Genomic DNA, 22,004 nt, shown 5'->3' on the forward strand with positions numbered 1-22,004 from the left:
ATCGGCCTGGCCAATTATAGGGTCCGAAATTCAGAATATTTCTTTTTAGCTGAGTCAGAGTTTTCTTTTTTTTTATTTTGATGAAATTCTGACTGCCAGAAAAACAAATTACTTAAAAAAATATAAGGAGAAAAGAAGTACAATATTTGCCTCCAAAACACAGTGAGGTGGAAGTACAGCGTATCAGAAAATGGGAATATTTAAATTTGATATGAACCCGGTTTATTTAAGTGTGTTCACGGGTCATGAGCAGTACTACTGTATTTGTGAAAAAGAGTAGCATAAAGCCTTCCTTGACTCCAGAGGAAGCTGCATGAAATCTGATAAATGCCTCCAGTGATGTCAGTTATGGGTTATGTTGCATTGTGGGTAATGTAGGCACCGAGTTTTGACATAGAAGAAAGAAAAGAAAACGGAAAACAATGCGTCCAACAGTGTTATAGGAGCACAATGCTGAAACGGTGGACTACATTTCAATACCTGCCCACAATACAACTTCGCCACAAAGTGACATTGGAGGCTATTTATCAGGTTACATGCAGCTTCCTCTGGAGCCACAAAATACTTTTTTCTCTTCCAAATATGTAGTAGTACTCCTCAACACCTGTAAACTATGTGAAGCTACTTTTTAAAATAGGTAGAGGTAATTCAAAATTGTACTGGAGTAGATGTACTTTATTACATTCCATCACTGCTGAGGGAACAGCCACCTGGAGAAATGTAGGGTTCCATATCTTGCCCAATGACACTGGGACAAAAGACTGCAGGGGCTGGGGATCAATCCATTTACCTTTTGTAGAGTAGTCAACGCAGTCTACCTGTGAGCTACAGTGAAACAGTAATGGAATAATAAAGAATGTGATCTTGCGTTCAGTTTTGTTCTCATTGTCATCACGGGGATGGCATCCGAAAGTAGCAAAGATCACAAAAGTTCATCCCGGCTCCGACCATGGTAACCTTGAGCAGGCCTGCTGTAATTCTAGGAAGGTGACGAATGCGTGTCTGTCAACCACAAAGACGTTCCACTTCAGCGTCCGTCTGTTTTTGTTTGTTTGTTTGCTCGGGTTGGTTGTGTGGTGGAGGTCTGGGGAAGCACAGCAGTGGCCAGTGTAGGGTGCCACCTGTGACCTTGTAAGGGAGAAGTGATGAAAGATTAATGTGAGAAACCCAACCTCTTGTTTTCTTTTTTTCTATAGCTATTCAGAATCTCCACAGTTCATAAACTATGTTTTCTCCACATTTTGTCTTCACACTGTATCTGACACGAAACTATTGTACGGAGGAGACCCGAGGCGGGGGCTGCGGTTGTAGTTGGGTAACCCAAGAACGAGCCCAGCTGCATTAGACTGATTTATATCTGAAATGTTTTAGCCGCATGCCGATCTGGTTTTACACCGTGGCTGTAAGGCAATCAGTGAGCTCAACCCTCCACCACATCAGTCATGGTTGTGCGGGGTGACAGACACCGTCATTGAGGTGAACAAAGAGTCACTGTACTGTACATTCAAAGATACCACAAGAAGATTAGCTTTGATGTACTGTTGCCGCACACTGTGAGCGTGTGTTTGTGTTATTAACCAAAAGAGAAAGTGACCCATCTGTCCCCCCAGTGCCTTCGGCTGACTGAGCAGGTCAGAAATAGCTGTGTAATGCGAGGGGCAGCTGTGATTGTGTGTGCGAATGCGTGTACACAGGCTCGGACATGCAAAGACAGCACAAACAGGTGCCTCGAACACACACACACACACACACACACACACACACAACACACAACCTTCCGATATCCCACATTCCAGCACGAGGCCGAGCCCGCTCCTCCTTTTCCTCACACCCTTCATCTGATCTTCATCAAGACTCCCAAACACTTTGATTGCAGGATCCGGTTACACAACCAGGCCGATAGTGAAACATTAGTCTCTGTCAGAGAGTTATGGATTGTGCTGTATGGAAGATGAGGTCACCGAGTGAAATGCATAGCTGCTCTGCCTCACTGTCACTTTCCTAATTGGAACGACAGGCTGCGTCATATCGCCCCTGAGTATAGATCCTAATCTCCTCAACAGGATTGATGCGGACAATGTTTTATACCCACTGGACATAAACATTGACACATGCATCCAGATGTATATGGGCTGATGTGTAACATGAGGCCGTCGCTCCGTCATGGACGGCAGGTGATCTGCTGACCTTGATGAGGACAAGTTCACGCACAGGGCACAGGACCGAGGGCAGGGGCGTGGATCTGGTGTATTGTGTTATACCACTGAGCTTCAGCGTCACCAGCAGCTGTCTGCCTGTTAAGCTTTATAGCTAGGCCCCCAACTGTCATGACGAAATAACGGGCAGCTGTTGTGTGGCAAGACCAGACAGGCGACCAAATTCACCAGGGAAGCGCCAAAATGGATGCCGACCACATAGCTCCACCACAGTCCTCCGCTGTGCATGGTGGGAAACAACGGAGCTGTGAGGGTGAAGGCTCCATTAAGGGCCATCAAATATTCATTTGCCATACGGCACCGAGCCCTCGGCCCTATCGTGCAACAAACCACCAAGAAACCCGCTCCTGAAAACAACAACAACATGGTGAAAAAAGCCTGCAGAAACAGGAGAAACGGCTTTAATTATCTCTGGCCTCACACCAGGCAACGGCAATTTATTTATTGATGAGCGCTGGCGGAACATAGAGCGATTTACAAATCACTTAATACATCGACTACAAGCATCACTAACATAATAGCTGTTCAATTTGCACATGATAAATGAAGCAAGTGACAGTTTAATGGAGGGAGAAGTTTGCCTGCTCACCTGGCGGCATTATGTAGCGCTAACAATAAGCTAATGGCCACACAGGCATTAATGAGGATAACAATGACATCACCAGACCGACCGCACGGTTCAATACGCTGAGTTAACTCCAAGCTGTCAATAAAAACTCCATCAATGAATCCGACCAGGCCTATCCAGACTGCGATCAGGTCTTAAATGTGTTTAGTGCTGCTGGTGGGGGCGGTAATTGCCTTAGCAGGCCAGCAGGCTGGCTATAATGACATTTTCAACCTGTTAACAACCACAGAGGAGCTCGAGTTTTTCCTCTAAAGGCTCTGCCATCCGTCAATTTGCAGTCCGCCGCAGCGTTGTTTATCTGCAGCGCTGTCTGTTCGGGCCTCTCATGTTTTCAGGGTTGCATTAGCCCGTTGGCAACATTCCAGACGATATAAAAAAGGTGTTAAGGCCAAAATGTTTTCAGAAAGAGGTGATCAATAAAAGGCTTGTTATATTTAAATCTGCACGATGTAGTTTGGGGGGCGGGGACGACTTTTTTTTATCAGAGGAGGCAGATCTTTCTCTGAAGAAGCAATCTGACCACAAAGGGACAACAGAAATTCATACCGTTTTACTGTTTATATGTGGCGGACCCTGCCACCTTTGTCGCTTCAAACAGTGTTCTGGGGACCTTATTTTCCTCTGAGAACCGTTTGTTCGTACAGTTACTGATAAGAGTTTGAATCATTACCTTATCAATAGTGTCAACTCTATAACTACATAGTGCCCCTTTTAAAGTTGTGTTGAATGATGCTGAGACACAGGAGTGATAACTTTCTTCTTTTCACCAGGGGGCAGCATCAACACATTTTCAAACATCGAATTCATCTCGAGTGCACCCTCCCCTCCGTCAGTCCTCTGAGCCTGCCTCCTTACTTCAGAACACAAACGGGAAACAGTTTCTATGAATTCATTTCCGCACAAAATGCAAAAAAGTGTACAAGCATACTGTCCACACTCTCTTTGCATGGCAGGGTTGAAAGTAATTTGTTTATTCTATTTGCATCTAACATGCCGAAACTGTGTGAACCTGTGTGAATGATAGGTGGGTTTTGCATTATTTCCTATTGCACCATTATGTTGGCTGTAATGTAGCGTTCAAAAACAGGAATGGAGATCAAAGGCTTGAATCTCATTCAGACTGCACAACACAGCACACATTGACAGTGTATCTGTAAAACCTTTTTTCACACCTTATGCTGGCCTCATTCATATAATTCTATTTGATTCTTCCAGCACTTCACTGACACCAGGTCAGACTTAATATACAGTATGTTGATTCACAAAAACTCAGACCCAAGCCATCATCATTGTTTTACTGGTTGGTCTAGGTGTTTTTTTTATTTATTTTTTTAAAATAAACTTCACAAGTAAGTCAGCGGGCATACTGGGTGGCTCTGGAAACTTGATTTGCCACTTTGGTGGTATAGATTTTATTCCTTAAGGGCAGAGCCGGGGTGGTTGTTTCACTCGTTGTGTGCGTTAGTTCCCAAACGTCTGCAGGGCCCCATCTTTGGTGGATAATGGATTTTCAAGCCCCCACACCTGCACACACACGTGTGTATTTTGAAATGTTTTATTCTTTTTAATAATTAATACCTTAGAACAGAATCTGAACTTGTTTAGCATCATTCTGTCAAAACTAATAATTTCAGACACCCCACACACTGTGGACTCTCTTCATTACCCACCATCGTACTGGTGGGTCTTGTCTTCGTTTTGGTTGTTGTCATGTTTAGTGTGTTTGTCTGCTTAAGTTTACCTGGGAGTCCTTCCAAAAAACCTCTCCGTGCTTTGCTAATTTATTTCGCCTTCCCGCAGCTCCCACCAGTTATAACTCCTGGCCTCACCTCGCCCTGCCACTCTGGGAGCCACTGGTCTAGCATGTTAGCGTACTAACATTTGCTAATTAGCATAAACAAAACTTTTCTAGCACACCCGAGACGTCTGACAACCTAGTTTTGCTGGTGTTTTGTCATAAAACTGAGTTGAAAAACAAATTGAAAATGCTGAAAGTTTTTTTGAATTTCACCTGAGGGGTGCTTGACTGTGTGAAGCAAATTTCAGACATTTCACTCCAAACCATAAACGTGAATTGTGGTGGCACAAGAGGAAAGTGTAGGGAACACCAAAGCAAGTAGAACTCATGCTTTGGCGACTATTAACCTTTGTGCTAATAGTTGTTGAGATCATTCACTCTGGATATAGAGCCACACCACCAGCATGGCTTGAGGTGAGCCAGTGAACCAATGTACAAATGCTTATAAAAAGATTTTCTTTTACTGTAAAATGTGGCATCATTCCCAGCCCCACTAACTGGAAAATTTGGGAATTCCGGAGCTTTTTCTTAAAATCGTAAGCCCATCTCAAGATTTGTCTTAAATGTAAAACATCTAACAGAGTTGAAGCACGGGTGAGCTTTACTCCTCTTCCTAAAGGAGCGCGACAGTTCGCCAGCTCCATGCTGAGAATGCAAACATGAGAAGTGATTTGCAAGGTAAATCAGACAGGAGGGGTCATTGGACTTCAGTGGAATTCTTATCCGTAACATGTTTTGCCTGTCAGGTTGAGGTGAGCCACTGAAAACACATCGCTGAATGTCATCTCACTCAGGTAAAGGAAACTGCTGCCCTTAAAAGAAGGCGTATAGTTAGCTTAATGATACATCATTGATCTGATCATAACCTAAAGAGGTAATAGTCAGATCAAGTATTTCTATAATGGTTACATGTTGTCCTCACTCTTAGGATGATGTTACCACTAAATGGAATGAGTCGCTGGATGACTGCATTAATCCTGTTCTTTGGAATACTCCTCAAACCCAGCATATCTGAGAGCTCAGGTGAGTAGGTTTAGCAGGAACTAACCTAAAACCATTATTGCCTGGTCTATAGATTCACATTTATATTATATTTTTGTCATTTTAGAGATCTGCAGCCAAAAAAATGTACTGCTTGTCAGTGCCAAGGATGTAGAGGCTCAATTTAAATTTCCATCAGGTAAGCTTGACTACACTGTCCAGGGATAGTTATCTGTGACTGAAATTAAAAAGAAAAATCCAGATTGAACTGTGGTTTTGCATCATATTTCAGAGGTTGTCTATCGCAATCGCAGCACAGGTGGACTCAAACTCTGTTTCGATGTCAACAGGACCAATGAACAAGCAGGTAGAATTACCTGATTGATAGAAAAAAAAAATAAAATACAATTTAATTTGTTGTCTTGGTCCTTTGATGAATCTAAATGTATTGTGGTTTGTGTTTTTAAGGCTGTTGTCACAGAAGCGATTTCAACTGCGGCTTCCAAGTAGGGGATCTTCTTAACAAGAAGTACAGCCTGACTCTGGATAACGAGACTCTATCAAAGCAAGATATTGTTGTGATGACAGAACCGGAACAAAACTATAACAAGTGTATGCCTTCAAAGTTCTACAACAAAACTTCAGGTAATGCTGATAAATGAATCATATAGTTTAGATATAGTCAGGAATATTTCTTTAAGTCTTATTTATTTGAGAGATACTCACGCACCAAAAAATCCAACAAAACATGTCATTGCATGCTGTCAACAGACAGGCTGCTGGACACCAGTGCAGTGAGATTGCCCCCTGTTGGTCAAAATTTTTATTAGAAAACGGTGGACAGGACAATAACAGTACCTCCAAATAGCAAATGTGGAGGTGGAGGAGCTCAGTCCTGGCTAAATGCTCACAATCTGTAAAAAGAAAAGAAAAAAGCCCAATCTGAAGTTATCTTTTATTTAAGTAAGATAATAAATGAGAAAAATATGTTAGGAATGATTTAAAAAAGAGGTGTGACTGAAGGCGACAGAATCTGTGTGTATTGTGAGTTAAATCGGGTGGAGAATGAAAATTATTTAATTTCATACAGTCCTTTATATCATGATATAAGAGAAATTATTTCCTGATTTAGATTTGACAGGTATTGAGGAGCTTTAACTGAATACCACTTTGATAATGTATTTGCATTTTTTTTAATATCTCTCTGAAGCATGGGATGGGAGGAGAAAGGTAACACGATCATGCTTTTAACTGGAACAAATGGACAGTGTTTGGCACTAATGGATACTGATGCAGAAACGCTCTGTTTTGTTTGCATTTGTGGAATGTGTCTTGTGCTTATCTGATCTCTCTATCTGATTGCTCAGATAAAGGTTAGCAAAGTACATTTGTTAAATCACAGTTAAGACCAAGCTTTACATGTCTTTATTTGGAAACTTTACATTTGTTTAGGTTACATTTTTCCTCTACTTTTCTTTGGTCCAAATGATTTGCTTATGCCCTGGTTAGGTTTCTGCACAAAAACCGCTTGTCTAGGGTTAGGAGAAATATCATGGTTGATATCATATCTGCTGGAGACGGCCCAACCATCAATGAAGTATATTCGGTTTTGGTCTCCACAATACAGGTTGATATTTGTTGAGATGTCCCGAGGGTCTCCTGAAAATATCCAGGGGTGCCCTCCCCCTCCTAATGACAAAGTCATGTTATAACTGTGAATGTAATACAACACGTTTCGTACAAATGTCAGTCTGGTTCCTCTGCCTCTGGTTCAATGCCACATATCTGTGGTTGGCAGAAAGTTGACCGCTAACATTACACCCTGGGAACTGGGCTGTGAGTTTTTGCTTTTTTTTTTTGTTTCTGTTCTTTTTTTTTTATCTCCTTGAACGTTCTCATTTGGGGGAGGTCTTTACAGTTGGATGGTGTTTCTGTTCAGATGCTGATCTACCGTGCTACTAGATTATTATTTTTGGTGTTAGTTAATATGTGTGAATAATTCAATGAGGGACGGGTCGAGAAAAATGTCCAGAGACGAAAATAAAATATTCATTAATTCATCCTCTTTTATCCAGTCATCTCATACACCATTTATTCTGTTGCAGGTTTCCTTTTGAACCTTCACCAGTGCTTGGACATGGGTAAAATCACACATTTACCACAGCTCTTGCTACTCTACACATTACCACACATACAACACCTAATATTGTGTTTCAATGTGTTAAAGGTGTTAAGAATATTAGATTGAGCCAAGACAACTTCTGTGGAACCTGTTCAGGAGCTGTTTGCAAAGGTATTGTCATTTTGGTTATTACACTGTAGTATGTTAAACACACCTCAGTAGTCATTCTGTAAAAGGCAATTGTTTCTCTTGAGTTTGTGTGTTTGTGTTTTGTTCTGCAGAAAAAAATGTCAACCTCACCATTTGCCCGACGAAAGACAGACACTGCGGGTGGATATGCAATCCAACAGGAACCACTTCTTCTTCTCCTCCTACTTCTTCTTCTTCTTCTTCTCCTCCTCCTACTTCTTCTCCTACTTCCTCCTCTTCTTCTTCTTCTTCTTCTTCTTCTTCTTCTTCTTCTTCTTCTCCTCCTCCTACTTCTTCTTCTTCTTCTCCTCCTCCTCCTACTTCTTCTCCTACTTCCTCCTCTTCTTCTTCTTCTTCTTCTTCTTCTCCTCCTCCTCCTACTTCTTCTTCTCCTACTTCATCTTCTTCTTCTTCTTCTTCTTCTTCTTCTCCTCCTCCTACTTCTTCTACTCCTTCTTCTTCCTCTTCTCCTGTTTCTTTTAATATCCCCCCCCCTGACAAAAATGGCAGCCTCGAATATGCAGCGTAAGTGTCCAACTTACACAGCGCACACACACACTGTTGGACTCGGCTGCGTCATTTTGGTGTGGCATTGTGACCTTAGCTTGCTATAAAAAATATAAATGATTTGTTTCCATGACAGAAATATCATGAATATTATCTCTGCCCTGGTGGAAAAGTTGGGTGATTCCACCTCAGCCGGCATTTCTAGTGGAGATATTAAAGGAGTCATTACTAAACTCGCCACGAAAGAACAAAGCAGCATCAGCGTCGGTGTTACAACAAGAGACGATGTCAAGGTATGCATTGTGCAGCAACGCAAAAGTAAAACACAATAACAAGAGAGAAAGGTGAATTCATCTGAGTTGTCTGAAAATCTTCTGAATCTTTATCCTTTGGTGGGTTTTTTGTAGATTCTTGAGAAAAAATATTCGGAGACAGACTACTCTAGGCTGGTGCACATCCCCAAAGAGGCCAGCGGAATGGCAGTAAAGAGGAATGGCTCATTTGCTGCGGTCGTAGTTTTTCCAGGAGTGCGTCGGGTAAAGTCAAGTAAAGTGCACCTGACATTATGTCATTTTGACAACTAAAGGTGCAATATGGAAGAGCTGGCCCCTGTCAAATTCATACTCATACTTAGTGGTAACTGCTAAGTAGCTGCAGTTTGCCTGGTTAGCAGCAGGCTTATTGGTAAAATTGTGGGTGTTTATACTGCTAGCTGGTTAGCGTGCTAACTTCAGTAGAAATCTCCGCAACACAACACATACGCATCTTTGACATGACAGCACAACAGTTATCTCTTCACATTTTGTTCAGTTCTTAAAGTTTAAAACTAAAAAGTCTTACACACTGCACCTTTAATATAATTATAATTAATATATAGTTACATCCTTAACATCAGTTTCCTGTCATTAACTATAAACGGTGCTCCCCTCTCAACAGGAGGACTCCAGCGGCACTTTTCTCAACAATGAGATGATTGGGATTGAAATGGGGGCAGCCATATCCAATCTCTCAAAAACCATAGACATTCAATACAATGTCATGGACAAGGTGAAATAAAAGAAATCTGGAAGATATATGAATATGAATCGGTCAAGGAAAGAATGAGTATACTGATTTTTCCTTTTCTTATTCTAATACAGAATGGATCAATCGCCTCTTGTATGTCGTGGGATGGCAAAGGTACTGTAAGAGTAAAACTTTCCGATGTGCGATATCAGTACTTGTTTTGTCACATGCAGCCCATTCGTCAGAATAAATGATGGCAACCTATGTTTCTGTCACACATGTTGAAACTTTAAATGTCTGCATGTTGAACCTTCTTTCTCATGAAAATGCTTTGCTTATGATCTGTTTATGTTTAGGCACAAAAACCAATTGCTTAGAGTTGGGAAAAAACCTGTATAGGCGACAGAACCAAGGCGCCAAGACAAATATCCGGTTTTGTTGCCATAAGCATGGAAAATGTCCTACAGTCTCATTAAAGCAACATTATGTAGCTATTTTACCTCATAATAACAGCTTCAAAACAATTGTGATCAAACACCGACTTTTATTGAGGTGAATGGTGTATCTGCCCATTTGCTTGTATCTATTACCTTAGAATTACCAAGTAAAGTTGACTACTGAATTTAAGTTGTACAAGCAGTTTAAACAACTGGAAAATGATTAGTCTACTTCACTTTGTCATTCTTTTAAAGTGATGCCAACTTTCAATATTTACAGTGGTGCTAAAATAACCACTAACTGCTGCTAACTGTAGCTGTGGTTAGCTAGTTAGCTCACCTGACATTACATCTGATAATATTGTGACAGAAACCTGGGATTTGTTTTGTTTCAGCAGTGGTCGCACAAAAAACGGATTTCTGCATAATGTTGCTTTAAAAACATTCAATGGTTTCATGCTTACAATTACTGGAACACAGTCTTGAACAGTGGTCCCTGGCTTGGCAGCCCTCCACCTAGTAAGACTGACACCATCCTCTCGACATCCTGCCATGACAGTCAGCACTTAAGGACGTAATTTGAATGTCATATGACTCAATTTGTCGGATGCAAACGCTTTACTCCAGTGACTCAGCCGCTGTCACGCCTCCCTCAGCTATTAATGTGAAAAAGAGAAAGAACAAAAAAGAAAAAAAGGAAGTACAGTAAAGTCTTCTGTCGTTGTAGGAAAACAAGCAAACTGGACCACGGATGGCTGTGAGACAAATGATAAAAATGGCAGCATCACATGCCAGTGCTCTCATCTGACATTTTTTGCAATACTGATGGTGAGACAATGGCCTTACAAGTCATTTCAGTTTGATCGTTTCACACATAACCTAACACGTCTCTTTTCACAACCAGTCACCTGTGCCTCAGAACATAAGCTCTTCAGATTTCAAAGCTCTGACCTACATCACGTCAATTGGCTGCGGCATGTCAATGGTTTTCTTGGCAGTGGCTCTCTTCATGCATTGTCTTATCAGGTAAGGAATAACAGGGAAGATTTTTAATTCTAACTGACTATACTTTCAGCCAAAAATCAAAAATGCATATTTTTCCCTTTACCTGTCTTGCTATTGATCCATCTCTTTTGGTGTGAGTTGCTGAGTTTGGCAGATATCAGCCATAGATGACTGCCTTTGTTAAGAGGAAAAATATATATTTTAGATTTTGGGGTGAACTGTCCCTGTAAAAGCCTTGGTTGACCCCAAAACTCACTCCACAGAAAAGGCAAAGCAAGCGATGCAACAAAGATCCTGATCAACCTCTTCGTCGCCATGTTCACCCTGAACTTGTCCTTCCTGACCAACGAGAGCATTGCCAACCTGGGGAACTTTGGCGCATGCGTGGCGATGGCAGCGACTATGCACTACACCATGTTGGCCACTTTCACCTGGTTTTTCATGGAGGCCATACACTTGTACTTTAACCTATGGAAGCTCCCTACAGAGATCAAACACTACCTGACCAAGATTTACGTCGCAGGATGGGGTAAGAAAACTGAAACTAAGCGAGACATGCTTTAATTCAAAGCAGGAAAAAAACCAAAACATGTAAATGTCGTCCTCTTCAGGCACACCAGCTGTGGTGGTGATTGGTCTCCTCGCCTCTCGAAACTATGACTACGTGGTCATTCATACTGATAATGGGAGTTCATCCAAAATGTGAGCAACTCTTTCTCTGATTTTATTTCATTATTAACAGAAAAGAGATTCAACTTTCGAAGAGGATCATAATTTTTCTACATGATTCTCAGGTGCTGGATCCCTGATGCTGCTGTCCACCAGGGGGTGAACATTGGTTATTATGCCATCGTGTTCCTCTTCACCTTTATAGTTTTCATCACAACCATGCGTCAGATTGTTATCCTAAAACCCAAGGAAGAGAAGGCCCAGAACGTCAGCTCCATCAAGAAAAACTCTTTCTCCATCATAGGTCTGGTCCTCCTGCTCGGCCTCACCTGGGCTTTTGCCTTCTTCAGCCATGGACCTCTGCTCATACCCTCCTACTACATCTTCACCATCCTCAACTCCTTTCAAGGTACCCTCCAAAGTTTGAACCACGCTCACACTGCCTCAGAGTAACGCAAAGTTTGTAACCCACCTCCCCTGTTGTTTGCAGGTTTCTTCCTCTTCATCTACTATTACAATTCCAGCAAGACGGCCACAGGGGACAGAAACACCGCGGCCAGCAGCAGCAGCACGGCTACGTCAAACACAGTGATGACATCCCCGTATCAATGAAGTGTCCGTACAGTACTGGCAATTCTTCCAAAAAAGTGATGTGAGATTATGTTGACACAAGAGGGCAGCATTTCATTTCGTCTGGTCAGGCACAAGCCCCGTCTGACTTGCTGAGAAAACTTTGCAGCAAGGGTTGTGATTCACTCAGAGTATATCACAACAGAGTGCCTGAATTAAAGCTTTAGTCATACACAGGAATGCAAATGTTTAAGAGGAAAATATTACCCCCTTTTGTGACGGATGTGTTTGTCACGTGGACTGAAGATGGGAAAAAGAAGAAAATCCTCTAAAGCTGAAGGGACGTCTTGTCCCTCATAGGCTTAACGGTGTCGGGGGGCCGAGCTAGCCAGCTAGCGCTTTGCGTGCCTGCAGATAATTAGTTTGTGCCTACAGAGAGCAGTATCCACTGTGCGGGGAGCCTAAACTGGCTAACAAGAAAAAATGAGCTCATGGCTACCTAGTGATGGGAGGCCCGAGGGCACGGCATGATGTCGCAACTGTTCTCTGAAATGCGATTGTGTTTAAGTAGCATTTATATCATTTAATGAGTTTAGTAAGTCTTGGCAAACTGCATTGGGGATTTTCTGATCTTTGTTGTTGCTACCTATTCATTTTGTATATATGTTTTTTCTCTGTACGTGATGATTCCCATCTAATGTACTCAACATTCAAGAGTTCACAACAGTTTCAATCTTTAACCATGTTAGACCATGTATGATTCCGTGTGTATACTCTGCTGCTGTTTTATGAAATCATTTGTAATCACAGTGGTTTGTTAAAGGAGTTCGCCAAAAATGAAAATTCAATCGTTATGTACACTTGATGAACATACATTTCTGGAGATTTAAGGCTAAAAATGTATCCTTTTACTTTTTGGTGTAATAAAGTTTATGGGATCTCTGTCTACCTCAGTCTTTACTTATGCTGCACTCTGTGTGTAGAGCCAGGGAGTGACATTCAGAGAGCGAAGCCTGTTTATTTATCTATGACTGATTAATCTTCTAAATGACCGCAGCGTGCCAACTGAAAACTAGGGTAATTACAGCCATACACATCTGATTTGTGTTGCCCCGACAAAAAAACGGCCTTTCATGCGGAGCACAGCGCGCTTCTGTGATGTACCTGTGTGTGTCCGTACGACAGGAATCCGCAGCAAAGGCCTCGTCTGAGCACTGACATTAGCATGCAGGCTGCGATTGCAAATCACGGCGCTGTGGTAAATGATGGTGAAACACGCTGTAGAAAAAAGAAAAGAGAAGAAAAAGTCAATTTGAACTAGGGGTTTCACAGCCAAGCATGTGGACTTATTTGAGCCAAAGATCAACAACGCTGCTTTTCATTCATTCATGTGCAAAATCAAAAGTCAGGAAACGTTTTCCCACACGGAGATTATGATCTGTGGTGAGTGTGGTTTCGCTGCTTTCTGGAAAGAGGGAAAATAGATAGACCAGTATGAAATGCACGAAAATAAAAAAAGAAGAAGACTTCGCGATGCTGGCGTGTGAGGAGTGTTCACTTCTCCTGTCGTCCCATAAAACTGACTGTTAAGCGGAGTGCAAATGTGGACACCGGGGTAAGAATTTAACATGTCTGGATGTGTTTCTTTTGGTGGAGGGGAACCCAGAAACAGCTTAATTGCGCTCGGTCTTTAACCACATGGAGCGTGGTGGCTTGGAGACGCACCAACACATTGGCACGCGTCTTCACATTTTGTGCGACTGATGACACAAAACACTGTCCCTGTGATACTGAGATAAAGGTGAAGGAATAAGTGAGTGGATTTCGCTGCTGCAGGCTCCTATGAAAGATAAAGTGAGTAAGGAAGGGGACTAATTCCCGGAAAAGTGGAACATTTACACCATGCAGCCTTTTCTAACCTCCTTTTCATTGGAGATCGTTAGGCTTTAGCAGAACAGGAAAAATAATAATAACACTGTTCCTGAAGTGTGAATAGGTTTGGTTTTTATGATTGGCGTATTTCAGGTGCAGGAAAGGCAACATCGGCCTTGCGTGTGTTTTATTAAATGGAGTCTGGACTGAATCCTGCCTTGTAAAAGCCAAATTGCTGATCTCAAATGACCTATAAAGCCCGAGGTCTTGTTCCTGGAACCCTGCGTGTCTGGAGGAATTATGACTAGTCATAACATAATATGCAGCTAGGTGTATCTTTCATTTTAACTTAATGATATGCAACTATGTAAAAAACAGCTTCTCTTTCTTTCTTGTTCCCATAAATTTGACCCTTCTTGCAATCTCAAGGTTTGCTAACTTTTACGCAGCCCTGTTTCGCCGTTTTCTTTGGGTCAAGGCAGCACGCTTCCTCGCAACCCCCCGTCCCCCCACCCCCCGTCTCGTTTTTCATAAATCCCCAAAATGATTTATTTCCTAGTAACTTTCCTCGTGAAAATTGATGTGGACCCGAGGCCTTTGTAGCGTCTGGTTTCCCTGCTGGCTGCAGTAAAATCAGGCTGAGGTCCAAGCGTGGGGCAGCGCTTGCGTGACTGAGTGCCCCCGCCTCCTTGCGTGTCATGATGTGGCCCCCAGACTCAAAGCACTCAGGCTGATAGATTTGAGGGCCCGCAGTTAAGTGTGTAGATTTATGACGGGTGCGTCAGAGGAACTGTGTTACTTTTGCAGGGAGCACGAAATGAGGCCGCTTCGTACAGGAAAGCAGGGAGAGAAAGGGGGGGGGGACATCCAAGGTGCTTTCAGGTTACTGGCCCTGACTCGGGGAAAAAGTCTCGAAACAACACCCCGCCTTGTGTTTTCGGGAGGGGTGGCCAGATGGTTCCAGATGCACGCACACAGTCCTGGAAGTCGGCTCCAGCTCTGTCCTCGACATCTTTCATCAGGTAGGAAGACGATGCGGTGAGAAGGCAGGGGTCACGAAACGGGAGACTGGGAAGGAGGAGGGGGAGGTGACAGAGGGCGCGACCTGCTGAAACATTGGGATAGAAAGCGTGACCTCTGGATTTCAAGCTTCTCCTCCCTACAGTTGCTTGTCTCCCCTTCTCACGTCATGTGCAACAGCAGGAAGGATCGTTCGGCCTTCGTGTCACGTAACGGGGGGGGGGTTCTCTCTGTCCCCCCGCTACCTCAGCGGCTCCTCATCGCTCACTCAAGAGTGGGAACGTGAAACAACTCTCACACATTCGGATCTGTCCGTCATATGTCAGCAGGTTCATCAAAATCACTCTATCGTGCGTCCGACACTGACGACTATGAGGTTTGTGTTGCACAGTCTTGCATGCGACAGCGTCAGGAACTTTGTGGTAGATTTTAGTTGAACTGTCAGAACGGACAAATAGAAACAAGATGAGAATTTATGATGTTTGTTACTTTACAAACCGCCAACAAAGCGACCTTCAGTGGCAGTAAGAAAAGTTGTATTTCACAGATGCTGAGAGCTTTAAGAGCAGGCTGAATAAATAAATCAATAAAAAAAAATAAAAAAAACGTATTGATAACACATGTGATTAATCTCGAACATTTCCACAGAAATGTGGTAAACATGTCATGATATCATCCTTCATTCTTTTTAATACGCTGCTGCCAGCATTTCACTCTGACGCATTTCCCTCATTCAACCAGGATTCAAACAGACATCATAACTACTAGCTCGGTCCCGCACTTTAGAGGCTTGAAAGCTGTCGGTTAAGAGGCTTAAGTCGTCTGGATTCACTCATTCTGCGCCCTAGTTTGCTCGCTATTAACTTGGCTGTCGTTCGGCCTTTAAAATTCACACTTGGTGAAGTTGTGGTATTCGCCTCACACAAATGGTGCAGGCTTTCCCACAGTGCTAAGAGAGTTCACCACAGGGACTGATTCACCCGCTGGTTTAATGCTGCAGAATAACAAAAGCTTCACAGGTAGGAAACGAGCGCCCGGGTCCGGCTCTAAAAAAGGCATCTACAGTATTCTACAGTGGCCGTGGTTAAAGCTGGTAACGTATCTTCGACCTGATGTGGTGCCAAAGCATGGAAACTGAAATAAACCAAATTGTGTCGATTTTATTCCCATTTAACAAGTTACGTGAACAAAAACAACCCCGATTTGACCTAGAAACCCTGATCTCATCGCTCCTTAAAGCCAGAGTAAAACAACCTGTTGCGCTAATAACAAGGCAGGTTTTGTTACGGACTGATCCAGCAGAAAGAATGCCAGTTTTGAATGTTTTGGAGTTCCAGTGATGAGGGGTAACGCACCAACATGGGCACCAGACTCTGACACAACACCGGCCCTCTACATTTATTAAATGGCCGTGCATTCACTGTTGTTTTACCTCAGTTTCTATCACTCTCCCTCAGTGCCTGATTTGCCTCTTCTTTATATTTGCAGTGTATTTCCAGTTATTCCACTGTTACCTGGGGATAGAGGCACCTCATCTTGTTTTGGTTGCGCAATGGCAGACATCCTTCCTTTGACTTTTTTTTTTTTTTAACCAACATTTTTCCAGGAGAAAGCAGACCAAATAGCATATTAACCGGACGACTTATAAGGAATCAATGTATGCACGAATGGTCTGACTTCTCTCCAGCCATTGCTCTGTTGAATCAGTATTTACATCGGGATGTTGAGTTAAGGGAAAGAAAGTTGCAGATTGCAAGTTTAACGATAGGGAAAAATGGCTCCCTCACTCCATGGTTTAGCATCTCTCATCTCACTGTTTTAATTTCAATGGCTCGCAACTTTGCTGTTTCGGTTCACTCACCACTCTCAACAAAACAGTTTCCCCCAGCAGCAGCAGCGAGAAGATGTTTTCAGCAAAAAAGACTAGCAGATGAACGCAGCAAAACATTTAGAATCATAGTTATCTCTCTCCGACGCACGTAGAAACCAAAACAGAGCTAAAAAGAAGTAAATGTTTGACTTACATTTATAACGGGTGCAGAATTATGACTCCTTTCATTTTTCCCTTCGCTCATATGGAGTTGTAGTGAACGGCAGGTGAACATTTGCCACTGTTGATTTTGTGAGCGTGCCCTTATAATGTGAAAATGTGTCAATGTTAGGTGTGAAGCTTGTTTCTAGTGCCCCCAAGGGTCCAAATATCAAGCGTTTTTCTTTCTTTTGTCGATTCCCAAGAAAGAGGGTGTGTATGAGTGTGTTTTTGTATCACAGAGGTTCAAATGTGCATTGTGTCTCGAGTGTGTGTGCCCACAGGGATCTGATTTCAGCTAAGTTACTTGCCCAAGCGTGATAAACTCTGTCTGTTTCCTCCGTCTCACTCTGTAGGGAGCACTTAATCACTCCATAGTGCTTCCCTCTACACATCCAAGTGTGAGAATATATTCCACTGTGTAAATAAACAGCCCGGAGATCACATGGGGAGACAAATACGGAAAAAGCATCCAGTCCTGTGCCAATCCTAATCAAATCTTGTTTGTATCCGTGTGTTAGCACTGGGGTAAGTGGCAGTTTAATGTCAGGGACCACCAGAAGAGTTTGTTTCCTGGAGCAGCAGGGGGAAGGTTGTTTTTTCATTGTCTCCGTGGCTCATTTTTAATGTCTCGTTTGTCATTTATGGCAGCTTTGGAACATAAGGATGTGGCTCTGCTAAGTTATTCGTGCGTTGTCCCGATATGCGGTCCAGCTCTTTCACAAAATGGTACTGTCAGACCGCACAATTTAGGTTTGATGAGTGTTCATTTGGAAAAAAATAAATCTTCTTCACATGCTTCCTCGAACGTGTCCGTTAAAAGTGCTTGAAAGATGAGTCCTACCCTTGTGACGCACTCATCGCTCTGTAATAACATGTTTAAAAGTCATCATGCGAAAAAATGTCACAACGCTGTGCCGGGAATATAAGATCTACGGACTCAAGAGACCAAAGAGCGGTGTGACTCTGCTCCTCAGATCCTCGTTAGAGACCATTGTCTGTGTTTACAGCCAAAGCATGACTTCCAGCTTCCAGAGCCAGACAGCTCCAAGTGATTCCATCCCAGCAGAAGTACTGACTGAAGCGGTGGCAGAGGTTAATCTGGAACATACTTGTGACCATGTCGGGCTGTGTTATCCTGCTGTCTCGACATCCTGCTTGATTTATGGGCCTCGTCTTGCTGCTGTTCGCTATGTCTCTTCTCCGACTTAAAGGATTAGCGGGAAGTGACATCAGCTGAAAGTTCCCTATACTTCTCTGTCACGGCTCATATTTTTCATGACGGTCTGTGCGTCAAGGTGCGTGTGCTTTTGTACCAAGTGGTATAACGATACAACGATCGCCTTTTACAGTCTCGTGTTAGGCCGCTGTGTTGAGTTAATGATGGTCCACGCAGAGGTTGGAGGGATGGATGTGAAGAGTTTATATCTGATCAAAGGCCTGCATGTTTGCTCTAATAATAATTGTAACCATGACCTTTCCTTAACTTCAACGAAGGCCGGGCTTTTGCGGCGCCTCGCATCTCCTGAGTTTCGGCCAACAAAGCTGCACTTGAAGACACCGCTGCGACGGCCACACTTGTTCTCTCCGCGCCTGCGTGAAAGGAGACGCATTTTCTGACACCAGTCTCTCTAATATGGCTGCTTCTAATCAAGGGTATGACTGGTTAAATAAAAGTTAATGGCACTGGTGAACAGGCAGAGGAGAAAAATGAGGCACAACCGAACTAGATGTGTGAAACCATGGACACTACAGCGACAGGTTCGAGTGGCTTTGCCTTTCTTTTCGTGTTTTTTGCTGTTCCTGCCGGGTCTGGATTCTTCGTAAAGAATAATGAGAGCTGTATTTAAGCCTGAGACCATATAGTGCTTATAGACAAGTAACAAGACTTCAAAATGAATCCTTTGACACACAAGAAGCCAGTGCAAAGATTGAACTATGATGTTCGTGTATGGCGGTCGGTTTGATTGCATGCGTGCAGGTGTGCAAGTGTGGCAACACTTTGCCACATTGGTGAGGCTGTGTCAATCTGAATGCATAAATGTGTGGATACCCGTGCAAACCTAGTTGCAGCTATTGCAAATTTGCACTTGTTAAAAATAATCTTACAGTTAAGAAGTCCTTGTTCGGTGGAGTGTCCTATGGCCTGTTGCTGAATGGCTGTTTTTTTAATGTAACTTTTGACTTTCAGTGTCTGTAATTTTTGATTTTGTAATGTAATTAAATGGTTTTCGATCAGTTTTACTCCCTCTCGTATCATTGGCGTGTGAGCAGAATCTGCCCAGGCTCAGCGCTGAGTGTGGGAGAAGCCTTTAAACCTGGCATGAACCCCGTTTGGCAGATTCGTGTCAGTCCTGTCCCGTTGCTCCAATCTATATTTGTATACTCACTCAGTATACAATGGATGAACTTTGGCAGGAGAGCGAGTGTGCATGGACATGAATGTTTGCGTGAGCATTTGTTGGATTACATCAGCGGGAACAACAGAAATCTCCGCACACTGCCACGATACGCCAGCTCCCTTTTCTTCTGGAACTCTCAATGGACGCTAAACTCTGAGTGACCTGCCTGTGCATGCCATTCCTCAAAAGCAGTTACAGTGGGGCATATTTCCCTTTGACCAGGCAGCGATGTCACACTTTCAGATATACCAGCTGCACATTATCATGAACATGCAAAGCACAGAGCTCTTTCAGCTGCTCATCGTGCCACCCCCCCCCACTCATTGTCTCCACCTCCACGCACACACCACCACCTCCACCAACACCTCTGCCATCGCTCCCCCTCCGAGATGACCCCTCCCCGAGCGTGGTCAAAATGTGCCTTTCACACGGGCGGCTGGCCAAAGCAAATAAACCAGCCACATGCCAGCTAACGAGGGCATGAACAGGGTCAGAGGGGGAGCTCGCCGGGAGGTGCCAGGAGTGACAGAGGGAGGGACATGGTCACGCAAAGAAAACAAGCCCAGCAAGAGTGAGCCAGGCTTCTCACGCAGGGGCCCAGACATGTGTCTTGTCATGCAACAGCCACCCCATCAACCCAAATTAGGGCTGACGGAGGTAATAAAGCGAGGGAGCAAAGGAGGAGAAAGAGGGGAGAAGAGCAATCCCCTCCCTCTCCTCAGAGAGTGTAAAAGTGAGAGGGAGGATATATTGTTCACCTTTTAGAGGAGTCTTACTAAACCACTCTGGTGACCTCAGTGCACCTCGGCGTGGCGGGCTGCCTGCATGGTAAAGCCTCAGCAATCAGATCTGTCTTACTTACACACACCATGTCCTCAGTTAACCTTTGAAGAAAAGCAAACTTAGGGATAGGAAAACACAATGGCAAACTATGGAAAATATACTCCGATCCGTATGTTAGGGCCTCTGCCTTTACATCCAATTACCGTACAAGCTAGATTTATGATGCAAGTTCAGCTGTAGATTGTTAAGTTGGAGGTTTGATTTATCAAGATGGTCTGTGCACAAATAAAAACAACTTCAACTTGGTCACAGATCATGAAAAGGTTCAAATAATACGTTAAAAAAGGACCTTAAATAGTCTTAAGAATTTGGATGCAGCTGTTTGCCACAGAACTTAATAGGAACATACCTACTTACTTTTGTGTATTTTATAAATAATAGTCACAATGCCATTCACAAGAGATAATATTAGTAAGAAGTAATCTGTTTCCTCAGATCACAGCCAGATAAACCCACTACCCCTGGATGTCTTTAGTTTGGAAACAAATACAAAGATCAGAGGAGGAGATCATTGACGAGGCCAGCTTCCCTCCACTGAGAGGCAGCCGGTCTGATCGTCTGAGGAGGGATATGTCAGCTAGCATAGGTGGTCTGTGCCAGATGTGAGGTATAGGGTGCCTCTCGGCCTCTGAGTGAGCATATGGAATACATTGAGCATGGGGGGTGGGGGGACTCCTCGGAGACTGCTCTCTCTTAAGCTATTTGGGTTGAGAGGCAGCCCTCTCTTTTGCCAACAGAGACTGTGGGGTTTGGAGATGTATCACCTTCGGCAGAGGGTGCAACAGAGGAAAAGGGGGCAGCAGAGGATGCAGGGGGACAGGGTAAGGAGGTCAAACTATAAGGTTGTTTGTGTCTGGGTCTGCCTCCAAGGGAAGCCTTTGGATGGGCCGCCTCAGGTTACACCATTCATAAAGTTATCTGTGGGCCTACACACTTAACAAAATGTATGTTGTTTAGCATTAAAAGAGGTTTAAAACAGGAGAATGACCTCTTGATTTGTCCGTCTCAAATTGCGGGCTTCGGCCTTCACATCTGCCTCGAATGCAGCTCCTCCCTGAGGTCCCTTTAATGTCAAGAGGTTGCCAAAGCATATCAAATGGGGAAGAAAATGCGTATCATCCTATGTGAAATACGGGGACCAACATCCGTCTTCATTGCACTTGCCTGTCGAATTGTTCCCAACAATGACAGAGCACCACTCGCTCCATTTATGCCTGCAGGGCTGGTTCAAAACACCATTAAAAAAACAAAAAAACAAAAAAAAACACTGTTCCCCGCTGATTGAACTTTTTCGGGGGCTGTTCTGCGAATTAGCACACGTCACACAAACTCTTCGGAGAGTTAGGACCTTTCACGTTACCTCCTGATAATTTACTACCACCAGCTTCCACTACACTCAAGAGAGAATAGAAGTAAAATATAGGAGAATATCCACATGGAACCTACCAATAAAGGTGTACAATCAAGGCTGTCAGCTTAGACATTCTCTCCTTGAACAATAGGACTGCTAATGGCTATTAGTCCGCCGACAGCCATGTGTTTACATTCCCCCATAAATGAGTGTACCACTGAAAAGAACACGCCTTATATAGACAAAATCCACTGAGTGTAGCATTTGAACCTCTCCCACACCTAAACAGAGGAGATGGCCGAGATACAATCCCTGTAAATGCATTTCTCTTTCACTCCAAGAGCCTCTGACTCTCTAACT

The 22,004-nt window shown here is 43.4% G+C and overlaps 2 protein-coding genes across 2 annotated transcripts in view; one reads left to right on the plus strand and one right to left on the minus strand.

The window, feature by feature from the left end:
• Positions 1-22,004, minus strand: part of bmf1 (BCL2 modifying factor 1) — a 58,914-nt gene that overhangs the window by 27,441 nt on the left and 9,469 nt on the right. The window lies entirely within an intron of this gene.
• LOC115566425 (adhesion G-protein coupled receptor G2-like) lies at positions 8,403-13,075 on the plus strand. Its single transcript, XM_030392293.1, has 11 exons — positions 8,403-8,459; positions 8,578-8,734; positions 8,849-8,977; positions 9,378-9,488; positions 9,581-9,620; positions 10,611-10,711; positions 10,788-10,909; positions 11,152-11,417; positions 11,500-11,590; positions 11,683-11,966; positions 12,048-13,075. Exons 2-11 carry the CDS (start codon positions 8,585-8,587, stop codon positions 12,167-12,169), a joined length of 1,416 nt encoding a protein of 471 aa, XP_030248153.1. The 5' UTR covers positions 8,403-8,459; positions 8,578-8,584; the 3' UTR covers positions 12,170-13,075.

This window comes from Sparus aurata, chromosome 16 (assembly GCF_900880675.1).
Source record: "Sparus aurata chromosome 16, fSpaAur1.1, whole genome shotgun sequence".
Taxonomy (NCBI): Eukaryota; Metazoa; Chordata; class Actinopteri; order Spariformes; family Sparidae; genus Sparus; species Sparus aurata.

Coding starts and splice junctions, on each gene's coding strand:
- LOC115566425 (XM_030392293.1), top strand. CDS start 8,585: ATGAATATTATCTCTGCCCTGGTGGAAAAGTTGGGTGATTCCACCTCA. Junction 11,591..11,682: donor AATGGGAGTTCATCCAAAAT/GTGAGCAACTCT, acceptor CATGATTCTCAG/GTGCTGGATCCCTGATGCTG. Junction 11,967..12,047: donor CATCCTCAACTCCTTTCAAG/GTACCCTCCAAA, acceptor TGTTGTTTGCAG/GTTTCTTCCTCTTCATCTAC.